At 42.1% G+C, this 13,386-nt stretch overlaps 1 protein-coding gene across 1 annotated transcript in view; it reads right to left on the bottom strand.

Moving 5' to 3' along the window:
• Positions 1-9,898, bottom strand: part of LOC114626176 (cytochrome P450 2C55-like) — a 21,706-nt gene extending 11,808 nt beyond the window's left edge. Inside the window, exons 1-3 of the mRNA XM_028773521.1 lie at positions 9,812-9,898; positions 9,585-9,747; positions 4,674-4,834 (exon numbers count right to left, since the gene is read on the bottom strand). Coding sequence (XP_028629354.1) covers positions 4,674-4,834; positions 9,585-9,747; positions 9,812-9,898 — 411 coding nt within the window. The remainder of the gene's footprint in view (positions 1-4,673; positions 4,835-9,584; positions 9,748-9,811) is intronic.
• Between the last annotated feature and the right edge of the window lie 3,488 nt (positions 9,899-13,386).

Below are 13,386 nucleotides of genomic sequence, written 5' to 3'. Positions count from 1 at the left end.
AAGCTGGTACAAACACTCTGGAAATCAGTCTGGTGTTTCCTCAGAAAACTGAACATAGTACTACCTGAGGACTCAGTTATACCACTCCTGGGCATATACCCAAAAGATGCTCCAACATATAACAAGTACACATGCTTCACTATGTTCATAGCTCCACATATGTAATGGCCAGAAGCTGGAAAGAACCAAGATGTCCTTCAACAGAGGAATGGATACAGAAAGTGTGGTACATTTACACAATGGAGTACTACTCAGCTAATAAAAACAATGAATTCATGAAATTCACAGGCAAATAGATGAAACTAGAAAGTATCATCCTGAGTGAGGTAACCCAATCACAAAAGAACACACATGATATGCATTCACTGATAAGTAGATATTAGCCCGAAAGCTCGTATTACCAAAGATATAATTCACAGACCACATGAAGCTCAAATAGAAGGAAGACCAAAGTGTAGATGCTTCAGTACTTCTTAGAACTGGGGACAAAATACGGGAAGAAATACAGATACAAAGTGTGGAGCAGAGACTGAGAGAAAAGCCATCCAGAGACTGCCCAACCTGGAGATTCATCCCATATACCAAACCCCAACATTATTGTAGATGGCAAAAAGTGCTTGCTGACAGGAGCCTGATATAGCTGTCTCTTGAGAGGCTCTGGCAGAGCCTGACAAATACAGTGGAGGATGCTCGCAGCCAACCATTGGACTCCTCCCCAATAGAGGAGTTAGAGAAAGGACTGAAGGAGCTGAAAGGGTTTGAAACTCCATAGGAAGAACAACAATATCAACCAACTAGACCCCCCCCCAGAGCTCCCAGGGACTAAACCACCAACCAAAGAGTACAAATGAAGGGATCCATGGCTCCTGACGCATATGTAGCACAGGATGGCCTTGTTGGGCATCAACTGGAGGATAGACCCTTGATCTTGTGAAAGCTCAAAGCCTGAGTATAGGGAAATGCCAGGGCGGGGAGGCAGGAGTGGGTTGGGGGAGCACCCTCATAGAAGCAGGGGGATGGGGGAGGGGATAGGGGATTTCCGGTGGAGAAACCTGGAAAGGGGATAACATTTTCAATGTAAATAAATAAAATATCCAATAAAAATAATGAAATCATTACATTTTTCAGGAAAACACATGGGGCTGGAGATCTGTGTATAAGTAATGAAAGAAAGGGAACAATGAGAAGGAAGAAAATCAGCTGAAGTAGAAGGAGAGGACGAAAGATAAGGGGGAGAATTCATATGACAGAAAATAAGAAGAGAGTTCTGGGTAGGGGAACAAAGAGAACCAGCAAGCATGGGAAAAGGAGGGATAGTGTGGGCAGTGAAAGAGGGAAATAAATAAAAACAAAGTATAATCACACAGACACAGGCACACACAGAGACACACACATCATAATGAAGCCCATCACTTCACATGCTGATTTAAACTTTTTAACCCTTCAGATTTTATGAATTTCTAATAATCATGTTATTAATGAGGACAGAGATTAAGGAAGTTTGGGCAGTGCACTACAGAGCACAAAGTCACTCCTGCTGTTTTTATAACAATCACTCAACCTCCAGAATGGAACCCTGACTTTAAAACTGGGAAGGATGCAAAGATCATGAAGGAAGAAATTGCAAAATTATAAAACAGAGAGGGAGACTTTAAGTAGGGAAAAATGGTAATACAGGAGATAGTGGGAAGAAGGATAAATAAATCATGTATATAAAACTTCAAATATGAAGTTGTACTATTTCTTTTACTATGATAATGCTCCCCTCAAGAACCATAGACTCTCTTACAAAAACCCCAGGGAGAGGCATGGAAAAGCTCCCTTCAAGTTGGCATTTGGTAAACTCCAAGAAGCTCTTAAAACAGTATAGACTGATTGCCTTTGCCATTGCCCATGATTGCCTCCCAGAACTTGAAGCTAAGACCCTACTCCCAAAAGCAACACATTTGGGACACACAGGATTTTTTTAAAATCCAGCTGAAACTAACCTGTAAATCTCTTCACTGAGGACTAACTCCCACTGTATTCAAAGATAATACATAAGTTACCAAGAGAAAAAAGCAATTGTAAGTCTTTATGCAACTACAAAAACCTACAAACCTCAACAGTGACCAGAACAGCAAGGTATCCCTGATGATGCAATAGTGGCATATATATCTTGGGAGTAACCAAGAAGTGTCTACTAGGACTTAACTTCTGCTCAATTGAGGGAAATTTGAGTAGTACTGTAAATATAGTCAAGTACCAATAGCTGGTAAGGTTACAGACCCCAAAGAGGAAAGTACTATTACTACTTTCCTAAATCAGTATAACTTCTAACTACATCCTAAATATTTAGCCTATACACACAGCAAACTAGCTCTCACTCCTTACTAAAGAAACTTCTTTTTAAAACAGGTGGATACTATGACAGAAATTCACAACTGATCAAAATGCAGAGAACAACTGACTGTGGGGTGCCCAATGCCAACTGATAGATTTACAAAGCAACTCCTACACCTAAGGATTAGGGAATACATTGAAGAGGGAGCCAAAGTATTGTGAAAACCAGTCCAGGATATTTGTACCAGGGAGATGGTATCTTCTACATATGAAGGAGAAGCTGTATCCATGCAATATCAACAATATGATAGCCTGAACAAGAACTGCACAATGGCAACACCAGTTGACATGCCCACATGGATGGGAGAAATCTCAGAAGGTCCCACATGTAATTTTAGAGCTACAGACAACCAATGGCTGCTAAGAGGGAGGGAATTATTCCTCAGCAATGAGCCCCCTAATAAGTTATCTAATCCCAGGATTCCTAAACAATTTGCACATGAGCAACACTAAATGTACTCAGTAGCTTATGTGTGTGTGCGTGTGCGTGTGCGTGTGTGTGTGTGAGCGTGTGTGATGTATATTTTACTCTTAAAATAGAAAGGATGGGTACTTAGGAACAATAATGGGAAGATTGACTGCCCTCACTCCAGAAAATGATCAACGTTTAACCATGTGGAAACAGAGTCCATAAAAAAAGAGGAATTGAGTTTAAAATAAGAAAAGGATAGGAAAGGGGCTGGACAGGTAGCTCAGAGGTTAAGAACACTTGTTGCTCTTCCAGAGGAGCATGGTTGAATTCCTTGCACCCATGTGGTGGCTCATAACTGTCTATAACACCAGTTTGAGGGGGTTGGATGCCCTCTTCTGACCTCTGTGGGCACAAGGCAAGCATGTGGTACACAGACAAGTATGGAAGTGCAACATCTATGTAAAAAGAAAAAAATGTAGAAAGGCTTTGTGGTACTGTCTGCCCTTGTCTCATCTGGCTCCTTGGCTTGACAGTGGCCTTAAAACCTTATAGTGGCACCTTATAACTGGCATGTGGCTTCCTTTTGTTATTTCTGTATCGGGAATCAAACTCAAGGCCTTGTGTAAACTACACAAGCTCTCCACACTAAGATTTATCGTCAGCCTCACCCTTCATTTTTCCTTCACTTACTCCCTCCTGAGTAACCAAGAAGGGGAGAGAGGGGTGAAGGAAGGAGGAAAGGAAGGAGAAAGGGGTGAAGGAAGGAGGGAGGGAAGGAGGAAGAGAGGGAGGATAAGAGAGACTGATTCTGCTGTCCAACAAAGTTCTTTATTCCAAGCTTTGAGGTAAGTATCTGGAAAATAGGCACAGTGCACTGAAGTAAAATTTTTAGTTTGTGTTAAGATTTTTTAGATTGGTGGGCCCCCATCCCCTCACTGGAGATCATGTTTATTTATTGGAGATGGTCTCTTCAGATTCTATCTCCTGGCTCTTGGGAATTTTGGCTAATGTCATCCCATTGGGTCCTGGGAGCCTCTCACATCCCTGGCATCTGGGACTTTCTAGTAGTTCCCCAAGTTCCCCACCCCCCAACAGCTACGTGTTTTTATTCATTCTCCTGGCCCTCTGGACTTCTCTCCTGCCTCTTCCCATACCTGATCCAGAATTGTCCCTGTCTAAAGGAAATGCAGGGACAAAAATAGAGCAGAGGCTGAAGGAAAGGCCATCCAGAGACTGTCCCACTGTGGGATTCATTCCATCTGCAAACACCAAACCCCAATACTATTGCTTATGCCAAGATGTGCTTACAGACAGGAGCCTGGTATGGCTGTTCTCTGAGAAGTCTGCTAAAATCTGACTAAGACAGATGCATATACTCATAGCCAACCATTGGACTGAGCCCAGGGACCCTAATGGTAGAGGTAAGGGAAGGACTGAAGGAGCTGAAAGGGATTGCAATCCCATAAAAAGAACAACAGTGTCAACTAACCGGACGCCTCAGAGTTCCCAGGGACTTAACCACCAACCAATGAGTATACATGGAAAAATCCATGACTTCACTACATATGTAGCAGAGGACTACCTCATCAGGCATCAGTGGGAGGGGAGGTATTTGGTCCTATGGAGGCTTGATGCCCCAGAGAAAGGAGATGCTGGAGAGGTGAGGTAGAAGTGGATGGTGGGTGGGGGAGCACCCTCTTAGAGGCAAAGGGAAGGGGGAGTGGAGAGGCTCATGGAGGGAAGGCAAGGAAAGGGGATAACATTTGAAATGTAAATAAATAAAATGATTAATAAATAAATAAATACATATTAAAAGCTTTTAATTTGATATAGAAATAATCATACATGATTTCTTGTAAAGAGAATATCTTTGACTCACTTGCATCCATGGGGAGTTCAAGATTTTAAAGTTTTCATTCAATTTCTCCATCAAGTTAAGAAAATTCTCATCTTTATAATCAAAACGATTGTGGAAAATAACTGAACAGATCACATTGGAAGGAGCACAGCTCAGGATGAATGTGGGGTCACAGAGTGAGCCTGAAGGATTGAAAACAGTTTACAACACCATTGAAACATGCATGTAAAAGTATTTATAGTTTAAAATACCATTAAAACATCCACGTAAATGTCTTTATCTTTAGACTAAAAACAAATTATTTTAGAGTCCCTAAGGAAGTATTGGCACAGAAGTTACCATATTGGCAAGAACTTCCACATGCTTTCAATTAGAACATCACTGTTTCTTTAGTTTTAGCTTGCTTAATAATCATTAGCTAAATCTTTAACAGCATCTCTCTTTGTAAACATCATCCTTTGTGTATGTATTCTAAGTTAAGTTCTAAGAAAATATATCATCACATTTTTTGTTGTTTTTTTCAACACAAGGTTTCTCTGTGTAGCCTGGGCTGTCCTGAAACTTTCTCTGTAGGCATGGATGGCCTCAAACTCACAGAGATCCATCTAGCCTCTGCATCTCAAGTGTTGGGACTAAAGATGTGTGCCACCACTGCCAGGCTATACATTACAATATTTTTGAAAATGAGAGCATTTATTTTTATTTTTGTTTTTGTTTTTATTTTTTATTGCTGTTACTAAGAAGTGCTTGCTGACAGGAACTGGGTATGGCTGTTCCCTGAGAGGTTCTACCAGCACCTGACCAATACAGTTACAGATACTCACATTATCCCTTTTAAGAATACATAAAAATTCAAGTTTTCCATGTAGAGCCTCATCTCTTTGCAATTTCTAAACAATTAAGGAAGAAAATAGCAACCTGAAAACATTTTATGTCCAGTGAATAGCTGAAGGAGTCATGTCCACCACAACCAGCAGAGAAGACGATCAAGGAAAAAAAGATTACAAGAAATGCAGCATTCATCAGAACAAATTTGAAAGAACAAAAATACCTATATCAAAAAAATAAAATAGTAGCAAAACACAAGCACCAATTCTTAGAGATTTGTTTACCTAAAATAAAGATGAAATTAAAGTAATTTCAAATAAAAATCGAAATGGGACAAATACATAGTTACATTAATAAGTGGAGTCCTTTAATTCCTTCATTTCAACATTGAAAAAGAAAAAATATAGAATTTTGTGTCCCTAGTCACCAGGTATATCGCTTTAACTTGTCTATATAAAGCCTACCGTCTATTGAAATCCTGGGTTACTGTCCTTTATAGCCATCAACAGAGCCTATGCTTTTTTTTTTTTATTTGCCAGTCATTTAAGTCAATTTTATCATAAGAAATAAAAGCAGAAGAAATATTGTGAGACTGTAAAATCCTGGGTGTTCGGCCATGCCCCCAAAACCCAGAGACCTAGCATAAAGCCCTCACTAGGTCACGAGACTAACAGGTTTCTGCCTCAAAATTTACGTATTACCTGAAGCCCCGCCCACTTCCAATATATAAACAAACCCTTTCTGACATGTTTCGGGAAAGCTCCACACCACCCAAACCCGCCATCTGTTAATAAATCAACACATCTTAAATCTCCACATGTCTCATGAATTTCGGATTCGTGTAAGTCAAGACTCCCGGGCGCCCCTATCTGCACAGGGAGGGGGAGGGACTCTAGCTAGCCGAGCAGCTGCCCGAGCTGGCCTCCCCCCCCCCCCCCCCCCCCCCGTGTGTCAGCTCGGGGGACAGGGGGATGAGAAGCCTTTCTCTCCGCGGTCGGCTCAGTCCAGCGCGACTGAACAACACGCCCCAGGACCGCTGCTCCCCCGCCCGTGACCAGCACGCGCGGGCAGTGTACGACAAAATATTAATTTTGCATTGGCATATTTAAATAAAATGGTACTGATTCAGAAAGTGTGGTATAACAATCCGGATTCCCTGCCCTTCAGGATGACAGCATAACAAACTCAGAGATAAATTCTGTATTACAGAGTGAGATGCTGTCTTCAAACCAGTTTTTAATTGAATTATCAATAAGTCCTCAAGCTTATATCATAGATATAATGAAATGAAATGCATGTAATAAATGAAAAGTATGCACCTGTGTAGCTTGCAAATGTCATTGTATCTTGACAACTACAAATTCTAAATATATATCCTGGCAACAGGGAGCTTACAGGACACAGACTTGCATGCAGGCAACACACCCATTTACATAAAGTAAAACTGAAAATAAATAAATATCAAAAATTTTCTTAGATTTCTAATCTAACCTTACATTTAGGAAAGATAATTAAACTCGGGGTAACTTGGAACCCAAGCTGAAAACGCAAATTCACTTTGACAATAATTATAAGAAATATTTCAAGCCAAAAATTCAATGTTTTAAGATGCACCCAGAACTTCTTTTTTATCTAGATATGTAGAGGGCAGCAAATCAAATGAGAATCATGGGAAAGACTGGTGGTTATATAGCTGAAGAGGAGAGACACACAATTCCACATAGGGTCACTCAGGGAGAACATCAGGGTTGGCTTGCAGACAGGAGCAAAGAGAGGTCCAGAAAACACATCAGGTATTACACAAGAGAAATGCATGAGGCAGAGTAGAAACACTGAGTGAACTTCATTGAGCATAAACTCTGTGGGATCTGGATGCTCTTAGGGATACCACATCTTGCTGTCATGTGACCTGGAGCAAAGAAAACACAGGACTTCCATTTGTAAATTTGGTAAAGAAAACATTTGGGAGAATGGACTAGTTGAAAAATCAAAGGCATGCTTTCTATGTCTAGGAAATAGCTAAACATGGGTGTAGAGGTCCCTCCCAAGATCTGGAAGACATCCATGAATCAAAAAGAGTAAAATAGAGAAAACTAAAATGTGGCTAATAAGTAAATTACAAAGGATAGAATGAAAGCTAATTTATGGGCTGGAGAGATGGCTCAGTGGTGGTTAAGAGCACTGACTGCACTTCCAGAGGTCATGAGTTCAAATCCCAGCAACCACATGATGGCTCACAACCATCTGTAATGAGATCTGATGCCCTCTTCTGGTGTGTCTGAAGACAGCTACAGTGTATTCATATATAATAAATAAATAAATCTTTAAAAAAAAAAGAAAGCTAATTTACAATTAGCAGAAGACAGGATAAAGTTAATAGTAGTTGAAATATGGTTAAATAAATAATGTCACTGGACAGTGGTGGCGCAAGCCTTTAATCCCAGCACTTGGGAGCCAGAGGCAGGCGTATTTCTGAGTTCGAAGGCAGCCTGGTCTACAGAGTGAGTTCAGTTCGAGGACAGCCATGGCTACACAAAGAAACCCTGTCTCAAAAAATAAATAAATAAATAAATAAATAAATAAAGTCATACATGTTCTATATTAGCAGAATTCACCATAGCACATACTGACACGAGAGATATGAAAAACCATAGCAAGTAGTTATTAACATCATGTAACTACTTGACATCTTTTAAACAGCCCTTTGTTTACATGGTAAACACAACTGATGAAAGTAGCAGAAGAAAATAAAATTTTGATAAGCATCATTACTGGCAGAAGTTGCAAGCATGGGTCTTGAAGCAAATATGTGTCACTAAAGCTGACCAGATATAGAATACTTCGATGACAAAACATGTCACTTTCTCATCTTCCATGAAAATATGATGAGGTCAATCATACCATGTACACTTGACAAATACTGTCCAAGGAAATATTTTTTTAAAGATTTATTTATTTATTATGTAAGTACACTGTAGCTGTCTTCAGACACCCATATGATGGTATCAGATCTCATTGTAGATGGTTGTGAGCCACCATGTGGTTGCTGGGATTTGAACTCATGACCTCTAGAAGAGTAGTCAGTGCTCTTAACTGCTGAGCCATCTCACCAGCCCCCAAGGAAATATTCTTAATAACAAAGTCACAATGACACTACAGGAAAATGTTACCCTGTGTGAATTTTAATGAGGCTTAACACTTTCTATCTTCATGAAGTTCTTTTTTGAAAGCAACTGGGTCAGAATGGGATTAAATGACTATTTTGTCCATACTGTGTGCACAATCAGCATGTACAGACATGAGGACAGACAAGCAACGCTCTGTCCTTGGGCACTAGCATGAGAGCTAACAACTGCTGCCCAGAAGTAGCTGGTTACCACTGCAGTGTTGAAAGGGCATATAGAGGAAGAGCCAGGCAAACAGGTACCCACCATTTGTTTTTCTTAGTTCTTCTACAAGACAAGATGCTTCCTCTTGAATGCGGTCCTCAATGCTCCTCTTCCCCATTCCAAAATTCCTCAAGGTCATAAGTGAGAAGCGCCGAAGCTCCTTCCATTTTTTTCCATTGCTGAAAATGACCCCTACCAGAACAGGAAATGGAAACTAGAAGGGGGACCCCAGGCAATGGAGGGAACAGGACCCTGACTGCCACTTGGCTACCTGCCTGTGGTGGTTTGAAATGCTTAACCCAGAGAGTGGCACATTTAGAGGTATAACATTATTGCAGTAGGCCTTGTTGGAGGAAGTGTGTCACTGTGGGCATGGGCTTTAAGACCCTCGTTTTAGCTGCCTGGAAGGCAGTCTTTTCCCAATGGCCTTCAAATGAAAAAGAACTCTCAGCTGCTCCTGCACCATGCCTACCTGGACACCACCTTGTTCCCATCTTGATGATAATGAACTGAACCTCTGAACCTGTAAGCCAACCCCAATTGAATGTTATCCTTATGAGTTACCTTGGTGATGGTGTCTGTTCACAGCAGTAAAACCCTAACTAAGACACTGCCTAAGGAGGTTTTCCCGTCTAATCCCTATGATCCCTGCTCAGCATATACATGCATACATATGCATGTGCATACTTGCACATATGTGAATGTGCACACTTACCCAGACCATTATTCATTCTTTCAACAATTGGGAAACTACCCCTCCCAGAAAACTCCTCTCCAAGGTCATCCAGGGCTTCCTTTACTGCTTCATATCCATGTACCACCACAGTAGGCTTTGGACCAAAGTACAGAGTGAACACAGGGCCATAGACTTTTGAGAACTGCAAATAAGAAAGGAATTATAAAGTAACAGAAGAAGACTCTAGGCTAACGTGAGCATCTTACTGTCCACATCTGTAGTCTGCCAACCACAACATCAAATTTAGATTCAGTACATAAAAAGCTGTTTGCTATAGCCTTCACATCTAGCATGTGTCTTGTTTACCAGAAGATTGCCAGACAAACCAATGTGCAAATTGTCAGAACTGTGACACTTTGAAGTAAGTTTATCTGTGAATTTACAGAAAAAGACACTGAGGTTAGAAGAATCTCAAATTCATTTCACTTTCTCATGGGTAAAAATTCAACACTAAGATTTGAATATCTCTGAAGATCTCTGATACTTGGCCAATGAACTAGAGTTGGGAACCCTTTGTCACTTCTCTGGAGCAGAGAGAGAAAAAGAAAAAAGAAAAGAAAATCTCTGTCTGCTAGGCAGTCAAGGTAGATCAGGGTCTGTTGGCGGATTTCTGCGGGGTGATGGATCATAAGAGGGAGCCTGATAAGGTCAAGCTAAAGGGTCTCTGCTAGAGACCCTGATGGGATGGCAGGAGCTTCACCTGCTCCCAGCTCCAGGCCCCTGTCACATAGCCACAGCCCCTCACCCCCCATAGATTTGTGGCCATCAGTCATGTAAGGGTAATGCCCTCAGTCCTTTCCACATGTAGATGAGGCACCCCTAACATCTCAGACCAAGACAAAAGGAAAAGTGCTATGACCACTGTCATGTAGGCTCCATGCTAATGAGGTATCTAGAGCCCCAGAGGGCATTGCTAAAGCTTCTCTTCCCAAACAATCCTCCCTGGAAATATTTATGCTCAGGCCCACACTGAGAAGTGGAGTATGGTTTTACACATCCGTTATCCACCATGACAACATACTGTTTAGAATCATGAATTGTCTCTTTTCATTGAGATCCACCGTTGGGAGCCATGGAGAAGCCTTCAACCATAGAGCCACAGTCTAGTCTCCCGTAGAAGACCTCTCTGCACTCCCAGCCATGATTACCATCAAGCCAAGAACTATCGCTACTGTGACCAGCCAGAGCTCTGCTCCTCGCTTCCTGCTCTGCTACCCCAGCCCCAGACTAGATGCAGCCTGTGGGCCTCCAACTCTGTTCTCTGTTCTTCTGCAACTCCCATTGGTGCCTGGATGTCCAAGAGCCTGAGAACCCCACGGCCAGGCCTCATAGCAGGCCCAAGGACCCCTGAACCAGCTCCAGCTTTCCCATGCCTCAGACTGCACTTTCCCACCCCCGAAGCGGTGTCTCAGTGCTTTCCTACAGCCCAGCACCCACCCTGGTGGCAGCATGGGCCTCCCCAAGCAGCTCTACCCAGGGTGGAGTGGGCTTGGGCTCACAACCCTACAGAGTTCCTGGCATGATGAGGCATGGAACGATAACAGGAGGTATACTTGAAGCTCACAGTGAGAAGCTGAAGATTCTATAGTGTTGACCCTGGTAGAATTAATAGGGAGTCTTTTAGATGGGAACAGATGTCTTATGTGTATATTTCAGCAATTGTTTCTGTTAGCTTGTGGCTATGTTTCCCATGGTACTGTGAAGTATAAAAAAGCTAAGAAAAACAAACTCGTCTCAAGGCTGGCATGATATTTAACTTCAGCCCTCTCAATCCTAAATGTTTTACTTTGTGTTTTTTTTTCTGCCTTTCCTATAATCATGCTCACTTCCCCCCTCAAAGGTTGTTCAACATCAAGCTAGCAGACCGGCACAAACCAGTCCCCTGTGTCCATACTGAAACAAATACTCAACTATGAAGGACTTTGCTTCAGGATTCTACTGAGCTCTTCTCACAGAGTCACCCAATTACCCTATGATAAATACTGGAAACCTACCAGAAAGGGTTTGAGGCCCCATGGGTAGAGCAACAATACCAACCAACCAGAGCTCCCAGGGTCTAAATCACCAGCCTGGGAGCACACAGGGAGGGACTCATGGCTCCAGCTGTATATGTAAGGGAGGGTGGCCTTGTCCGGCATAGGTGGGAGAGGAGGTCCTTGGTTCCATGAAGGCTGGATGCCCCAGTGTGGGGGAATTCAAGGATGGGGAGGTGAGAGTGAGTGGGTGAGTGGGTACACCCTAATAAAAGCAGGAGGAGGGGAGATGGGGTAGGGAGTATGGGTGGGGACGGGGAAAGGGGATAACACCTGAAATGTAAATAAATAAAATATCCAATAAAAACTCCCCCTAGGAGGCTTCCAGGAGTCAATGGTGATGACCTTAGCTGAAATACCCACACTGGGGATATAGAACCTGAAGAGACCACCTCCAGGACCCCAGTGGAGAGATGGTGACACCAACCCACATTCAAAATTTTTGACCCAGAATTCATCTTATCTAAAAGAAATACAGGGACAAAAATATAGGAGAGACTGAAGAAATGGTCAAACAGAAACTGACCCCACTTGAGACCCATCCCATGGACAGGCATCAGTCTCTGACACTATTAATGATATTATGCTGTGCTTGCAGATAGGAGCCTAGTATAACTTGAGAGGCTCTACCAGCAGCTGATTGAGACAGATGCAGATACACACAGCCAAGCCCTGGATTGAGGTCAGGAACCCCTATGGAAGAGTTAAAGGAGTGATTGAAGGCCCTGAAGGGAATAGCAACCCCACAGGAAGACCAACAGTGTCAACTAACTTGGACCCCTAGAAGCTCCAAGAGACTGAGATACCAACCAAAGAGCATACACCAATCTGTAGCCGCGGCACATATGTAGCAGAGGGCTGCCTTGTCTGGCCTCAGTGGGAGAGGATGCACCTAGTCCTGCAGAGACTTGATGCACCAGGGTAAGGGCATTCCCAGGGGTGGGGCACCCTTTCAGAGGTAAGGAGGAGGAAACATGGGGAGAGGAATCCTGTGAACAGGGACCAAGAGGAGGGTAGCTTTGGGGATGTTAATTAATTAATTTAAGATATTATCATATTACTAAAATAACAGAAGTCCCTCTCTAGGTGAATGTGATGCCAGGCTGTCTGCTATCCTGATATGACTGACTAAAGAGCAGACAGCAAGCAGAACAGCACAGGCAACATCCCACAGGACTAGCTCTTCCATGCTACTCATTCATAGGTTCTGACAGAAACAATGAGGCCTCACTGGACCTTACTAGTTCTATTTCCTTCACAGATGTTTAATGTTGACTCAGACTCCTTGATATCAGACATAACTTGTTTCTTTGGAAAATATTTAATTATTATTTTGGTTGGCTAACCTAAAGAAAATACACATGTACATAGAGATGATGTCTCCAGTAAATACTCAAAATGATTCCAATACCTTTTATCTTGTGCAAAAAGTTGTAGCTAAGAATCATGAAACAATGAAAAAGTAGCTGGTCTCTCTGCTAGATGGATTTTACCTTTCAGTGTAAAAATGTTTATCCTGGACAAATACATTATCTCATTTAATCGTTTCTGACAATGAGAAGCCAAATATGAAAATCCACAGTGCACATTTGCTATATGATAACATAGTTTAACCCCAGAAATGTACTTATTTAACAGCAGAGAATCGTTCTTACTTTTCTGTCACTATGTAGCAAGAAGGTACTTACATTGGTGAAGGACTTGCTGATGTCCTTTACATCTATCTGAAGGATGTTTCCAATAATGGG

This window comes from Grammomys surdaster, unplaced genomic scaffold, assembly GCF_004785775.1.
Source record: "Grammomys surdaster isolate TR1022 unplaced genomic scaffold, NIH_TR_1.0 229, whole genome shotgun sequence".
Classification (NCBI taxonomy): domain Eukaryota; kingdom Metazoa; phylum Chordata; class Mammalia; order Rodentia; family Muridae; genus Grammomys; species Grammomys surdaster.
Note: the sequence above shows the minus strand (reverse complement) of the source record. Positions and strands in the feature narration are given on the sequence as shown.